The following is a 16,979-nucleotide window of genomic DNA, read 5'->3' as shown; positions in this document are numbered from 1 at the left end:
ACGACACCTTCCTCCTCTTCTTCTTCTTCTTCGTCAACCTCCTCAGGACCGACGTCAGATCTGTCATCCAGGACGGAGCGGGGCTGCTGTTGCCGAAGCAACAGGGCCCGGACGTACCTGTCGAACAGACCAGCATCGGGAGCAGCGGCGCCAGGAAACAGGAACAACATCAGCAGGTGCGAGCATCACAGGAACGGCAGACGAGACAGCAGGAGCAGGTACAGGGACAGCAGCGGTGGTCACGGCAGGTACGGTAGACTGTGTGGGCAGTCCAGATGGGCGAACCAGCGGCACAGACGTCCTAGGTACCGGTGGGAGGTCCAGGGGCGAGCTCTTCGGGCACATGAAGTCCGGTCGCGGCAGCACGGCAAACCCAGGTGGCGGCATCACACTCCCCCGAGTTACGGCGACTGGCCCCCTGCCCACCGATGTAGTGGGTGTTACAGAGACCGCGTGCTGGGTGTTTACACCAGGTGAGGAGGTGAAGCATAGCCGGGAGATTGTAAGGTCGTGGTGGTGGTCGTGACCGTTGCATGGGTGACCGCCACGGAGCCAGCGAGATGATAGAGCAGCCCTGGACACTCGGCACGCCCTGCAGCCCCAACGATGCCCACACCTGTCCGAGGTCATCCTTCGCGGCAACCGCACCTGAGGAGGCAAAAGACGGGTGATTAGAAGGATCCTCTACCCGCTCGCGCGAAGACGAACGGATAGAGGACCCAGAGTACAACTCTACGTCAGGGTATCTAGCGCCCTCCTCCACACTCGACACGTCAGGAGAGGAGAAGGACCTAGACACCCCCCCCGAAGGGGAAGGCGCGAGACGTGGAAGTTGAGCGGGCGGCAGGAAAGAAGACGAAGTGTCCGTCACCAAAGGAGTCGCGGGAGAGCTTTCCGACGACTCCTTTGCAGGCCTTCGCTTCTTCCTGCCCTCATACAAAGTCCACTGTGCCTCCGACCAATCATTACATACATCACAGGGCTCGGCTCGGGTGCATTCGCGCCCCCGACACCGAGCACACAAAATATGAGGGTCAATCTCCGGGAACGATCGGAACTTCCCGCATTTACGCCCTTCGATACCCGGGCAAAGTCTCTGTGGGGTAGCGAGGCGAGGAGATTCCATCATAAATAGATAATTGATTGAAGCAATTAATATGAAAAGAGAGAATAATTGTACTTACAATAACTCTTTCATACACAATTACAACCAAATACTCAGAAAGCAAACGACGAGAAGCGGGCAGAGAGCGTCGAACACACACGTCCATCCACTGCGAGGCCGAAAGCAAAAGTGATTTGTTTACCTCCCAGTCGCGCCTCGCGCGCGCTGTCGGACAAGCAGTTAACTACCGAACCCCTTGTTCGAAAGCTTACGACCTATCCAGCTGCCGCTAGTACCTTCCTATTGTAAAAGGACCGAAGGTTTGTATGCCGTGTCGGAACAAACACTTTTCTCAAATTTTGTTTATGGTCAAGTTTGATGGTACTATACCAGAGTTGGCGAAAGTTTCATCCACAATAATAGTCATTAGCGGATCAACATTCTTTTCCCAACTTCAGCTATAACTTACAGATTAAATTTATCAGTATATACCCTTGCCGATCTTTACTCCATAGTGAGTAAGGATATAGTAATGTAAAAATATATCAGTCCTATTCTCTTTAACGTCATTTGGTAACATAGCTACAGTAATTTTTTTACTATCATATGATGATTGAAATGCAAGCAAAGAGGCTGTTGTTATCAGATTCGGTTGTTCATAGCAAATCAGCTGTTTCTAGCTGTATGTGTTTTCAAACAAGTATATCATTACTAACAATACTTTTGGCATTCTCTTTTACCTTTTTAAACTTAACTACAAGATGGGATAGATAAAGAGATGGAGGTGATTGGACGAGAAGTGGTGCTTTCAACGTGGTATGGCTGTTGGCTAAAGAGATGGAGGAAAAAGGGTTAGCCTCACTAAACAATGAATAGATAAAGAGGAGGAAAAGAGGTTAGCCTATTATTATTTGGTCTCGTAAATTTAACTCGCATGATACATTTTTTAAGGGTGAAAATTTGGGGGTCGCATGAAATGCGAGATCGCATGTTACATGAGTATGTACGGTATATATACTGGAGAAAAAGAACTGCATGGAGCAGTCACTGACTCAAGTATTTAAGCTAAAATTCAAGATGCAAAATGACTTCAATAATTCTTTATAAAATCATTATATAAATATGTATAAAAATACGTTAGTACTACTATAAAATTAACATTAAATAAAAATGACAAATCAACAGTTATAGGTAGTAAGGAGGAATACACAAACTTTAAACTTACCGTGCATTCTGGCTGTTTCTTTTTTACTGCTAGTTTCCTAAAAATCTGCAATTAAACACAAATATCAGTTTTCTATTGTAATGCATCAAACAAGACATTCTCTTTCCACACAATTATTACTACTTTAAAGCAGACAAATTTTTAATAGCATCCTGTATTTTTTCTAGTAGACAAACCAAAACATGATATTGTTATATACAATAAAGTTTTGTACATACTTACCTGGCAGATATATACTTAGCTATAGTCTCCGACGTCCCCGACAGAATTTCAAATCTAGCGGCACACGCTACAGGTAGGTCAGGTGATCTACCCTCCCGCCGCTGGGTGGCGGGACTAGGAACCATTCCCGTTTTCTAATCAGATTTTCTCTAGCACCTGTCTCCTGAGGGGAGGCTGGGCAGGCCATTAATCGTATATATCTGCTGGGTAAGTATGTACAAAACTTTATTGTATCATAACAATATCATTTTTGTACATGCAATTTCCCCGGCAGATATATACTTAGCTGATTGGCACCCTTGGTGGAGGGTAAGAGACAGCTAAATAATAAAAATAAAAAACAGGAAACAACACATGTTGTAGGTCAAAGACTTTGGTTCTTACCTGATTGGGCAGAAGACTTCATGGATACTGCCTATGAGTCTGCTTTGCCTCAAGAGCTTCAGCGAGGTAGTGACCTATGACTGAGAGCTCTTCTGGATCTTGTCAATGGGGGCTTACCCACTTACATGAAAGAACCTTATTAAGATCTTTGTCAATGGGGGCTAACCCACTTACATGACAAAACCTTTGCCTCTGGCACTATCAAGGAACACAAAACCAATCCCGACCACCTGACCATCTTCTAACCTGTGTTAGAAATAACAATTGAAAGGGGTTACCAAGTAACCCTCTTCCAAACAACCATAAAAACACAACACCATATTAAAAATAAAACTAAACTAAACTAACAAGGATTAGTCTCAGCTCCCTGTCCCAGCACTGAATCTGCAGATACGTAGGGCCCCAAAGAGAAGTACTTATCGTAAGTCACTCTCACGTCTCTCAAGTAGTGAGAAGCAAACACTGAGTTGCATCTCCAGTATGTAGAGGCTACAATATCGTTCAGCGACATATTCTTCTGAAATGCCAGAGATGTCGCAATGGCGCTTACTTCACGTGCTTTAACTCTAAGGAGTTTAAACTGTTCACCATTGCACGTCGTATGAGCCTCTGTTATGACGCTCCTTATAAAGAATGCCAGAGCGTTCTTAGAAATGGGCCTTCTAGGATCTCTGACAGAACACCAGAGACTCTCTAGGGTGCCCTTAAGCTTCTTTTTCCTTTCCAGATAGAACTTAAGTGCACAGAGGAGGAAGTTTGAGGAATGGGATCTTGTATCCCTTTTCGATGACTTCGAGGGACCAGCTGTCCGTCCTCGCTCTCCAGGCTTTTGCAAAGGAAAGAAGCCTGGCTACGACTGGTGTCTGAAGGAATGACGCATCATTTCTTACCCCCGAGCTTGGAAGGGGCTCTGCCTCTGGGAAGACCTCTTCCTCAAGGAGGCGATCTCCAGGGAGCTCCTCCGTGAAAGGGCTTCTGCTTCCTGGAAGCCTGCCCAAGCGTAGTAGCCGAAGGGACTGCTGGACATCAGGAAGACTGGGCCAGGAAGTCTTGAGTAGCCTTCTCCTGCAGGCTGACGGCTAGATCCTTGATCATAGACTGGGGGAAAAGATGGCTCGACAGAGGGGCGAACAGCAACTCTGCTCTCTGTGAGGGAGAAACAGACTTCGCAGTGAAGTTACAATACAAAGCTCTCTTCTTCAAGAGCCCTGTACAAAAGTGCGAAGCCAGTTCCTCCAAACCATCCCTGACGGCCTTGTCCATGCACGCCAAAACGCTGGACAGCTCCCCCAGACTAATCGAATCAGGACTCCGCGACTGCAAATCCAGGACTCCTAAACACCAGCCCAGAAAGTTGAATACTTCCATTGTCCAAAACAGTCCTTTCAGATGATAGTCCAATTCAGAAGGAGTCCACGACACCTTCGCCGAGGAAAGGAGAGACCTCCTTGAAGCGTCTACTAGGCTGGCAAAGTCTCCCTGGGAAGAGGAAGGAACTCTCAACCCAACGTCCTCTCCCGTTTCATACCAAATCCCTGCTTTTCCACTCAGTCTCGACGGAGGTAGGGCAAAAGAAGTCTTGCCTTGGGCCTTCTTCAAATCCATCCAGTCGTGGACCTTCTTGAAGGCTCTCTTCGTAGAAAGAGAAGTCTTCATTTTCACAAATCCAGGCGTTCTACTCGTTTTCGATGAGGCTGACTGCAAAGGAGGAGAGCGAGGGGCCGAGGGTTGGAACTTGTCTCCAAACAATTCTCTAAGAAGGCAGGCCAAGACCTGGTAGTCTGAGGATGAAGACGACGTAGAAGGCTGGTCTTCATCTGCGGCCTCCGACGAACTTCCTAACTCTCCCTCTTCCACGGGAGCAACAGACGAATCCACAAAAGAACTAAGAGGTCTAAGACCTTTAGGCCCAACTCTCAAGAGGGACCTCCGCTGCGAAGAACTCGTCGCACAAGGCTGAGCGTCTTTTACAACAGCCTCTGAAGCGTCTGGAAGATCTGCGAAGGAGGCGTCCTGACGAGCGTTCTGACGAGCATCCTGAAGAGCAGAAGCAGCCCAAGAAGCGTCAAGGCGAGCAGCCTGAGGAGCATCATGTATAGCAGCATGCAGAGCATCACGAAGGGGAGCGAGAGGAGCGTCTTGTCGAGAAGCTACACGATCCCTGCTGCGATGAGCCTTACGGTCTTCCTCCCTCTCGACAGAAGAGAGTCTGGGGAGATGCTCATAGCACCCTCTAGACAAGCGCTGGGGTGCCGAACGAAATCTAGAGGGGGACTAAGCAGGCGAAGGAGACGAACGAGAAGGAGAGGGGGACTGCTTGGACCTCTTGATAGGCGGCCTCGAGTCCTTCCTGCGTCGACGCGGCTCTGCCTCTCTCTCAGCAGTAAACGAAGCTAACTGCTGCTGCATAACAAGGAGCATCTTCTTCGTAGGAGAAGACTCCTTCTCAGGGGAAGGGCTGATCCTGTGGAAAGACGAGGGGCGAGGGGACGCATTCTTCCTTCTCACAGGAAAAGCTACAGCTCTCTCCCTGGAGCGACTGGGGCGCTCAACAGCGTCGTCATCTGATGACGTCCTGGTCCTCTTCTGCGGTGGGAAAGCGTCAAAACTCTTCGGAGACGACCGAAAAGCATCTGGAGAAAAAGGACGTGAAGCGTCCTCCTCTCTGAAGCTTCTCTTCAGAGGGCGAGAGTCCTTCCGAGAGCTCCACCCCTTGTGCGGGGAGGACACTTCAGAGGACGAGAAGCAATCCTTAAAGATTCGTGCACGAGCACGATCCTTGGCAGCCTGGAAAGTGTCAACAGGACCTGCCGAAGGGACGCCAGATCGGTGGGGAGCCCCCGTAACCCTCTTTCGGCTTTCGACTTGCCCACTCCCTGAGTCCTGGGAGCCCGACAGAGGTCCAGGCCTAGAGGCATTATAGGGCCGATCTGACGCCCCCTCCACAACACTAGGGGCACTAATACTATCACTGCACTTCACCACACCACTTTGTAAAGCGAGCACTTTGGATTCCAGGTTATGGATGGACTCCATAATCACGGACAGGGCATTATCCTCCGGAGACACAATATCAGGGCCCGAAGGCAACACCACAGGGTTAGGGGTAGCAAAGTCTACAGGAGGGTTAGCAGGTGAAAAATTACTACCCTGACGTCTACTGCCTGACATGCTCCTGGAGGAAGACCTCCTGATCCTGTCACGCTCTAACTTGCGCACATAAGAATCATACGTCTTCCAGCCTAAATCAGACAAACTCTCACACTCCTTACATCAATCATTTACCAAACTAACATGTCCCCTACAGCTCATGCATACAGTGTGGGGATCTACCGAAGCCTTCGGTAGCCTCACCTTACACTCTTCCACACAACATACCCTGAAACTAGCAGAACTAGAACCAGACATTTTATTCAAGAAAAATCAAAGCCAAATTCAAAACAGTCCACAATAGTGTGTGCCTATCCACAAAACCAAAGTCAAAAACCAAAAGACAATCAGAATACTTAAGTGGCAACGAAAGTTTACAAAATCCAATGACGGAGGTACTGAAAACAGGTGTTGACAGTACTGGCGACAGAGAAAATCTGAATAGAAAATGGGAATGGTTCCTGATACCCGCCTCCCAACGGCGGGAATGGGTACTAACCACCTGGCCTCCCACTGCGTGTGTCGTAAGTTTTGAAATTTTATCGGACTTCGGAGAATACAGCTATATATATATATTATCTGACAGGTAAGTCTCATGAAAAAAATATGTTTTCAAGGCAGTTTTGAAATCCAATATGGCGGCTACCGTGTGGATGTACAGGTTCTGGTTCTGATCAGTGATGACAACCATCTTTCCCAGCCTTCCCAGCACTCATTTGAACAATGTTAGCGTACATATGTAACGATTATTGATCTTACTCAAGATTACAGTTGTAATCAGCACAATAAAACAACATTTTGTTGCCTATATTACTGAAAGTATGAAACTTTTTATTCCCGGGGTCATGGTTTGAACTGAATTCCTTCTTACCTTGTAATCGGTGGTTTTTATCCTTACTGCCATCACAACTGAAACTCCACAATGCTTATTTGATTGTTATTATACACATTTTGGTCTCAATTCACTCCACATTGCACTTTAAACAAGTTGCTGTTCCTGGTTCTTAAGCGCGCGCGCCACACAGTTACGAACAGCAGACGACGAAACTGCAAAGTTTTATTCCCTAAATTGTTTACTTTACTAGTTATTTAGTTCATATTTACTTTTGTTATTTAAAAATTTTAATTTAATTCATGTATATTATCCCTTTTTTGCAACCAAATTACCCCGAAAAATTACAGAGATTTCTAAAGTATAGATACAATCCAATGTTCCTAACCTTTTCGTACATCTGGCTGCCGAAAACCATAGAGGAACGACTACGGATAAGTGGATTATATATATATATATATATATATATATATATATATATATATATATATATATATATATATATATATATATTATTTATATATTATATATATTATATATACTTTTTTTTTTTTTTTTTTCTTTTTTTTTGCTAGCACTTTTAATTGATTTAAGTCTATACTATTAGTATTTTGAATTTCTTTAATAACCGTATGCCAGAAATAAATGTAACCATTAAAGTTTGCATGCTAAGAATGGCAAAATCATCGTTGCCACATTAGTGGAGGCTTCACACACACGCCAATTCATTATTATAAACTGTTTCCATGAATTCTAGTTGTCATAGTAATGCAATAATGATAAAATTGTTTTAATATTTCTGTATATATACTTCCAATACATAGCCTAATTTCACCAATTTCAACGTTTCGTGTGTAGTCTTATACCCAGTTTGGAGGGTCAACACATACCAAATGGCAACAGAGAGAGAGAGAGAGAGAGAGAGAGAGAGAGGAGGAGCGAGAGAGAGAGAGAGAGAGGAAGGAGAAGGAACGAAGAAGGAAAGGGTGGCGGTGGAGGGGGGGGGAGAGGGTAGGTGGAGCTTTTTACGCGTGTTTTCTTATCCATTTCTGCATAATTGGAGTTTTTTGTCTCTTGGTACAAGGACAAGTGTCGTTATTCTTTACGATTAGTGATTCACGATACCCTTATAAATTACGGCACTGGGTGTAATGCACTATAGCAAAATCTCGTTCTGATAAGAGTGTTCATTACAGAAATAGGTATTGCCCAAAAACATGCTTGCACTGTCGCTGAAACCCATAGTAGATATGCTGCTTGGTTGTCAATCAAGTTTTTTGTAATCAAGTATTTTTTACAAGCTAGCTATTGAATAAATTTGTATTTTTCTCAATCAAAACATATGCCCCTCAATGTTAACTTTCCTCTTTTAACGACTTTCTGGTCATTGCAAATTCGGCCCCATAATTTCTTATGGTGCGAAAACAGAGGCCCAGGGACCTAAAATAATTGCGTCACACTATGGCGATAATCCAGCAGTAAAACATTTTTACATATCCAAAAAGTAAATAATAAAGATATAAATGCACATTACGATTATAACAATTACATGAATAGCTGATAATCTGCATGAATAACTGGTAAACTGTTCTGCAAGAAAGTTGAGTAAAGCAATTATTTACATAGGTACGAGAGCCAAGATGTCGTGACGTCATAATAATTCCGAAAAATAATTACTTAAATTTGAGTCAGAATCGAGTTACTTTTTCAATAACGAATATTTTCAAATTAATCATCATAAACATGTAAAATATTGATGTTTTACTATTTATTTAAAAAAATTATCCAAGTGCACGCTTCGTCGTAGTCTTCTACCAAAACAGTTGTTTACTAACAAACAAGCTGGTAAGGGACCTTGTTCCGATTGTTGTGATGAGCCCCAATCGTGTTTCCGATTGTTGGGTGAATAAAAGTGCTCCAAGCGTGGTGTACAAGTGGTGCGGATTTATCACAGGAAATGGGAAGTTTATTGACACAAGCGACTCCGTAAACATCGAGATGGCGTCAATCTTCTAAATAGTACTTCGAGTTTTAAGTAAAAATGTTGAACGCGATTTGGTGAGATTTGCACTACGTTTGACACCGTTTTCACTACCCTCTGTTTAAATCTTAAAATTTGGCCTTAATTTCTAACTTTGGATACTTACTTCGAAAGGAGAGTAGCGGTCTTTAGCTCCGTTTCTCACCAACAACAAGTCGAGACTGATGCTCATCTCCGGTGTCAGGATGCGTTAGCCTATAAAGTACTTTTTCGGAGGGTGGCATGCATTGATCTTACATGGCCTGCTGAAGGCCATGCAGTGTTTTGCCCAACTAGGCTATGCTGCAGTGCTAGAAGCCAGCCTAGCACAGATTAGGATAGTAGATATACCTTCTAAGTAGGCTAAGTATCACATTCGCATTCAAAACACAGTGGGTAGGTAGCCTAAAAGGCTAGGTATCTAGGTTTAAAACTGTTGGTCTTTGCCTCGTACCTAGCTACCTAGGTAAAACGGAAGAAATCTTTAAAAACTTTTGAGTTGTTGGATCGGGGGAGACTTCTAAAAAAAAATGTTAGAATTGCGGCTGCTTATCGCAAGCAGAGAAGAAAAACTGACCCTTCATGTCATTTGGGACATGAGCGTATTCAGTGTCAATTCTAACTCCCTGCTACTACCTAGGTACCTAGCCTACTGTTCCTTTTAAGGAGTTCGTGGTTCTGCACGAAATCCCATTTTACCTTTGAGCTTCTTTCGCACACCAGAAATAAGGAAGATTCACTCGTCGAGTGATTCCTGAGTGCAGCGAGTGTTGTTATCACTCAGAGCACCTGAGATCGACTCACCCGTACCTTCCTTACGATTTCGCAGATGAATCACAGGTGACTCACTAATTCCGAAGTGAGTAAACCTTTACCTTCTCTTGGATCACCGTTAAAGACGCAAGGGCGACGTTTCTACCTGATGCGTTCTGTACTACTAGTTTTGTAACAGCACTAATGGTGTGTTACCTCTCCATTTTTTTTCTTTGTATCTGAAAATTAAAACATTGCAAACCCAAACTTCCAACATGTGGCAGAACCCCATAATCAGTTAGGTCTATGTGACATGCACATCATTTAGAAGGTATTATTACCATAAGGCATTTGACTGCTAAGTTCATCAGGTTCAACAATTGAATATTCCACCGATCTTCTACAACTTCTGCTTTTGTTCTGTAAGAAGAAGAGATAATGGCTAAACACAAATTTTATTGCATAGATTTCCGTAATACTATACTCAAATAACAAGCAGCAATTAGCTGTCATCTTTAACTCTATAGTACCATATAATTATCTCTTCATGTGTGTGTTTTTGAGGCAACTATCTACATTGTAGCACGAACAAGCGCAAATAATTTTGTTAAGAACGTCAACGAACAGTCAAATTTTTTGCACATATTTCTTTTCGGCAGACAACAACACATCGAGATCGCTTATGAATTAATCTGAAGTGACACATTACTAAGAATGCAAACGTTGCTTGCGTGCAAAGCTTAAAATATTATGGGAAACCCGTTGAGTTTGCCGGTAACCGACGTCAGTTAGCAGCTTTTTATTTGCGTCATCTGGAAATACTGAATTTTAGGGGAAAATTTAATGTTTTTATAAATGATTTTTCGCTTACCTGCCAAACACTACACGATGGATGTACGTTGACTTGGTATTGCAAATTTATAACAGTATTTTGAAACCATCAAGTTAATAGAAGAAAATGTTGCAAAACACAGAATATCATTCTATACGCCTTAATTACTCTTTAGATTTGCCTTATTAATGTATATTATTTTTCATTTTGTGCGCATGAGCGTAGATAGTCAATAGAAGCTCGGTTCTTCATAATTTATTCATGTCCTCACAGAATGGGCTTTCTATTTGTATTCTGATTCGTTTTAAACGTTTTTGAAGCACTATTACAGTTAAAATAGACAATTTTCTAGACAGCAGCAACCAATGGAGGATGACAAACTTGCCGAGGATTCATCTAACCCCTAAGTATTGTAAATCCGTTAAATGTATCCATCCGAGCGTGTTAAAAAGAAAAAAATGCCCTGTGGATATCTTATCAATTGATAATGTATACTTACTTTGGAGAAACAGATAGCGATGCATTTTACAAGTTATACTCAAGATGTATATATATATATTATATATATATATATATATATATATATATATATATATATATATTATATATACATATATATATATATATATATCTCTATATATATATAATATAATAATATTATATGTTTTCTGTTTTTGTTTTTGTTTGATTTGCCATTAACAACTTTAAACTTATTGTACCTATCTAAAATTGCCAGCACTCTAGCAATATACAAAGAATTATATGAAGATCACTAAAGTCTATAATGATGATGGCTTAATATTTCTATTCTTTTATTTGCATTCATAAATTATTAAAGATTATTCAATCTCATTGTTAACTTTTACTGAAAATGGTCCAGCTTTCAAACAACAACAACAAAAAAAAGTCGGGGCGAGGATTCGTGCCCTATTTTATAAAGTTCGTTTTAAAAAATAAATGGGAATAGTATATATACAGGACAGCCAAGATGAGTAGCGGACAGCTGTGACCTCCCAGAACGCCGATTAAACTTGAGCTATATCAGCTACACCTCGAAAAATTTCAGATCCTAAAATGTAGCTAAAAAACATTCAGAAATTTAGTGAACAGGTATAAATCATATTGAAATAACTTTTAGTGTGGTTTAAAGACATTGAATTCTTCCTCACAAGTAATAAACCTGAAAAGGATGGAGATCGATGACGTTATGGCATCTGGGAGATCAAGAGCCCGTGCTGGCATAAGGCCAGCTAAATCTAAAACAACAAAGGGAGATCCATAGGTCTCGGCTGTGAGTTTTGATGTTAAATAAGTGACAACGGACGTGGGCACATTCTTGATGGTCCTTAAGTTTGTCTATTAAACCTAAACACATGTGTGTTATAGGATTTTTGCTGAACACGTAAAAGGCCAAAAGAATGGCAGATGATTATAATCAAGATCTCCGAAACTGAGGGTGGTGGAGAATCAGCAGAAAGAAGAATCACGTCCGTAAATTTATAAGTATTTGGTATTAGAAAATTTAATTTTAAAAGTAATATCTTCCATTTAAACAATTTTTTTTTATCGTGCCGCAATTTAAATTAGGTGCATTTCTCACATATTTCATCAAAAGCTCCAACCTGGTAGTCATGACTGATCATTCAACTTTACCTTGAACGTGTATCCCCAAGAAATTGGTCTCTATATATCCTAATCAAGATCATGGTATCTAGGCTACATGCCATCAGTGTCTGTGTTATAGTAGATAATGCCATAGTGCATTCGCCTTGCAGTTTGGCTTTATTGTTGAAATAGGTAGTATCTACTTACATCTACCGAGTTAGTTATTGTATTTTCATATAAATGTAAATTATATTTTCTATATAATTGTAAATAATTGTAAAATAATGGCAAAAGAATATATATTTATTAGAGATAGGATAACAATGTTGCTATTTAGCCCTTTTAGGGTTTTTTGTTACATATTTTCGCCAAAATATGTGATGGGAAAACGAGAATATGCGGTTTTAATCAGTGTTTTATTTCCATGAAAAATACAGGGAATCAAAATCAGAAATGATACACAACCAATTCTGCACACAGGGGTGAAATTCCCCTGAACTTTATTGACATTTCAAAACAATACACATATAATACTGAATGAGCACTTGATCAGCAAACCATCAACTGAAATTAATTAGTACATATAGCTGAACAAATTAAAATAAAAAAAGACCATATAGGTAATTAATGTTTTCAATTAGCTAAAGTCTATCCCCTAAATGAAATTCTGGCTACAAACCTGTTAACAAAACACAATACTATAAAATATATAGAGCTCAAGACTGCTGAACCATTGTAAAAACAATTTGTAACATTGATTTTGTTCACATTTTCTTCTGTTAGACACTATCTTCTGTCCACCAAGCACCTACAAATTTTTATAGACTGAGAAATTTCTCTCTACGTCCACATTGGCAGCTGAGCGTATTTCAGATTTGCTGTATTTGCTGGCCCATTCCTTCAGGAATTGTGATACTGTAAGGACGACATTCGGGCGAATGTTCGTCTTTCCATTGTGAAAATCTGTGCATCCATAAGTCCTCTTTTCTTCCAGGAACTGTTTTCGCGCTTGGCCTCCAATTCGGTGGTCCGAAGTTCGATTCTAGGTGGGGCCAACGTGGAATCGGAGGAATCTATTTCTGGTGATAGGAATTCATTTCTCGATATAATGTGGTTCGGATCCCACAATAGGCTGTAGGTCCCGTTGCTAGGTGACCAATTGGTTCCTAGCTATGTGGAAATATCTAATCCTTCGGGTCAGCCCTAGGAGAGCTGTTAATCACCTCAGTGGTCTGGTTAAACTAAGATATACTTAACTTCTTCCAGGAACTAAACTGTAGAGCATTTTACGCCCTTTCTTTTGATGTATATATGTCGGGAATCCGTTCCTTCTATGTGATATTATTAATGTATTTTCGTCTGTGAAGAAACACATTCACTGCGGGGACCCTGTCCCTTCTTGTTTATGTTTATTCGTGTGTGCATGACGGACACTACGCTTCCATCCACACACCGCCTTATGTACAGCCTCATTTTCCAAATAAAATTAGTTCACTCACTCTCCTTGTCTTAGTCCTCACAATTGGTTTTGACTTTGCCATTAAGGGACTAATTACCGCCGTTCACCTTCACTAAACCTCTAACGGACCCATATGACGCCTAGTCTAGGTTCTCTGGTACTCGTCAACACCATTAGCAGACTAGCAACAGTATTTCTTCACAGAAGTGTTTTGGCATTCAGTCTTATGGTTTGGCCCGCCATTCTCAACTTCTCGTCGACCGTACGCATGAGACTGACAAGACAATGCAGAGTTCAGCGCCTTCACTTGACTCCTCTGTGTCCGCCTCGACCCCGCGATCTGTGAGACAATCCTTTTTCGTGCTCAAGTCCTCCTTGGCACCTGTGCCCATGCCCCAACCACCACACCGTCAGAGCCCCACTACGTCAAGCTGCTGCCCTTCTGCAGTGAGAATGTCACAGTATGGCTGCAATGGGCAGAAATACAGTTCCAGATCCACGGCATCACCCGGGACAGCACCAAGGTGGACCTCATCGTCGGGACCCTCTCAGTGGATGCCTTCAAGCGCCTCTCCCCATGGATGCACAGCCAGCCCAGGGAGCTGCCCTACGAAGGCCTGAAGAGGGAGCTAATCCAGGTTTTCTTCCTGCCAAAAGTGGACCACCAAGGACGAAGGCCGGAGGTGAGCATCCTCAGCCAATTCTTCCTTCACCAACTCATGCCTAAAGTCCAAAGCCAGATCCCTAATGCGAAGACCATGGAGATGGAAAGTCTGGTGTAGCAGGCTTTCATGCTGTTTACCACCACCCAAGCTGCAAAACTCTCCTCTCCTCCGTCAGCCAACAGCCTACAGCAGGAGGAAACGGTTGGTGCAGCACACCAGCAATCACCGAAGTTCCTCCCAGACGTCAGGTGGTGCCGCTTCCATCGCCAGTTCGGCAGCAAGGCATGGAAGTGCGAGCGCCCTTGCTCCTTCTGCCCTTCAAAAACATGTAGGCAACGCCCAAAACAAGCCCCCATAGCAGCAGCAGTAGCAAAGTCCCAACCCAGGGGCTTCTACGTCCAGAACAGCATCTCCGGCCTCAGGATGTTGGTTAACACTGATGCCATGCAGTCGGTGTTCCCTTCATCTGCAAAGGATTGCAGCCGCGCCCCCAATGACCCAACCACCCTTGTAGCTGCAAACAGGACGCCCATCCGCACCTACAGCACCAGGGCCCATACAATCACGTTCCTGGGCCAGACCTACACCTGGCCCTTCATCCTCGCTGACATACAGACCCCTCTTCTGGTGGCGGATTTCCTCACCCATCATAGCCTCTTGGTGGACGTAGCCCGCCAGCACCTTCTCGATACCGAGACCTGCCTCTCCCGCCCACTCGCCAGAGGACCAAGGGCGCCCACCATCTGCTCCATCCTTCCCCACCAAAGATACGCCTCCCGTCTCCAGGAGTTTCTGGGTGTTTTCTGAGCTTTGCCAGGTGGCTGGGGCTGCGCCCAGGAATGGTGTCTTCCGCCATATTGAGACCAAGGGCTCCCCTGACACATGCCAAGTTCCGCTGCCTTCCGCTGAAGCTCCTCTAGGAAGCCAAGACCGCATTCAAAGAAATGGAGAAGATGGGGATCTGTAAAAAGGCAACGTGTCCATGGGCGTCCCCCCTCCACATGGTGAAGAAGGCAGACGGTATGTGGAGGCCCTGCGGTGACTACTTGTGCCTGAACCTCGTCACCATGCCCGACAGCTATTCACTGAAAACATGCAGGACCTCGCCGGGCGCCTCCACAGCGCCAAGGTCTTCTCCAAGATCAACTTATCAAAGTCGTATTTACAAGTCCCCCGTCCATCCCAATGATATTCTGAAGACGGCGATCATCATGCCCTTCAGGTCCTTCGTGTTCGCATTTTCCACCTTTGACCTGCGGAATGCTGGGGCCACCTTTTAACGCCTCATGGACAGCATCCTTGGTGACTTACCCTTCTGCACCTGCTACGTGGACAATATTCTTATCTTTTCCAGATCGCCGGAGGAGCACCTGAACCATGTCCGGGCCGTCCTCAAGCTACTACAGGAGAACGGACTTGTCGTCCATTTTGACAAATGCACCTTCGGCGCCGAGAAGGTGGATTTCCTTGGCCATGAAATTACAGCAGCAGGAGCTCGTCCCACGGTGTCAAAGGTGGCCACAGTGGACAAGTTCCCGACACTGATGACTGTCAAGACCCTCCAAGAATTCATTGGGATGGTGAATTATTACCAAAGGTTTGTCCCGGACATCACCTGCACCATGTGCCCTTTGACCGAGGTCCTGAAGGGCAAACCTAAGAAGCTGATATGGGGAGAAGACTAGCAGCCTGAACCAAGTCTTTCCTCAGCAGGGCCATCACTCTGGCTCACCAGGACCCCCACGTGCCCCTGACGCTCACTGCCGATACCAGTAACATTGTGTGCGGCACCGTCCTGGAACAGCTGGTCAACAGAGTCCCTACACTGCTAGCCTTTTTCAGCAAGAAGCTCAAACCCGCCGAGACTCGCTACAGCACATTCGACCGTGAGCTGCTTGCCGTCTACCAGGCCATCTGCCACTTCAAAAATCTTCTGGAGGGCGTCCCCTTCACCACAGGACAGACCACCAGCCGCTGGTCCACGCCTTTGTCAAGGCAGGCGACACCTGGTCCACAAGGCAGCAACGAGTTCGGGTGCTCCATCGAGTATGTCCCCGGCAAAAGAAATCCCGTAGCCGAGGGTCAAGATCAACTCCCTTCACCTTGGCGTCGACTACAAAGACCTAGCACGTGATCAAGCCTCCGACCCTGAAGTTCATGTGGCACGGCATCAGGAAGGACTTGGGAGTGGGCCAGAAACTACATTGCATGGCAGAATAGCAAGATGGGAAGGAGCACCGAATCGGGGATAGGCTCATTTCCACAGCTGCAGGCGAAGATTCAGACACATCCACGTTGACATCGTCGGTCCTCTTCCTCCATCCAATGGTGCCAGATACCTCCTGGCAGTGATCGACTGGTCTAAGAGGTGGCCCGAGGCCACCCCAATGTCAGAAGCCACCGCAGACGCCTGTGCCGAAGCCCTTCTGACCAACAGGACCAGCCGCTTCGGAGTGCCTGACAACGTCACAACAGACCGAGGACAGAGCTCTGGTCTTCCCTGGCACGCCTGATGGGGACCAAGCACCACACCACAACATCCTACAATCCCACAACCAACGGCATGGTGGAAAGGGTCCACCGCTCCCTCAAGGCTTCTTTAATGGCATGCTGTCAGGGCCCCAATTGGAAGGCACAGCTTCCCTGTGTCCTCCTTCCCCAGCAGAGAAGGTATATGGGGAGACCCTGAGGAGGAAGCTGTTCTGCCCGCAAGCCCTGGACTCCTGC

At 44.5% G+C, this 16,979-nt stretch overlaps 2 protein-coding genes across 5 annotated transcripts in view; one reads left to right on the top strand and one right to left on the bottom strand.

Annotated features, from left to right (window-relative positions):
* The window catches only part of LOC135216718 (dual specificity mitogen-activated protein kinase kinase 6-like), a 92,277-nt gene extending 82,411 nt beyond the window's left edge, over positions 1-9,866 (bottom strand). Inside the window, exons 1-2 of one of the 4 annotated variants that reach the window (XM_064252175.1) lie at positions 9,749-9,866; positions 2,331-2,375 (exon numbers count right to left, since the gene is read on the bottom strand). In XM_064252175.1, the coding sequence (XP_064108245.1) occupies positions 2,331-2,337 (7 nt within the window). In that variant the 5' untranslated portion in view covers positions 2,338-2,375; positions 9,749-9,866. Of the gene's footprint in view, positions 1-2,330; positions 2,376-9,637 lie in introns of all 4 variants that reach the window. The other 3 variants (XM_064252174.1, XM_064252177.1, XM_064252178.1) reach the window with 3 other exon arrangements.
* A 5,368-nt stretch (positions 9,867-15,234) lies between these two features.
* On the top strand, positions 15,235-16,765 carry LOC135216510 (uncharacterized). Its single transcript, XM_064251881.1, has 4 exons — positions 15,235-15,272; positions 15,607-15,832; positions 15,988-16,298; positions 16,519-16,765. The coding sequence occupies exons 1-4, from the start codon at positions 15,235-15,237 to the stop codon at positions 16,763-16,765; spliced, it is 822 nt and encodes a 273-aa protein (XP_064107951.1).
* Positions 16,766-16,979: the final 214 nt, after the last annotated feature.

This window comes from Macrobrachium nipponense, chromosome 6, assembly GCF_015104395.2.
Source record: "Macrobrachium nipponense isolate FS-2020 chromosome 6, ASM1510439v2, whole genome shotgun sequence".
NCBI classification, from domain to species: domain Eukaryota; kingdom Metazoa; phylum Arthropoda; class Malacostraca; order Decapoda; family Palaemonidae; genus Macrobrachium; species Macrobrachium nipponense.
This window is presented reverse-complemented; position numbering and strand designations above follow the sequence as displayed.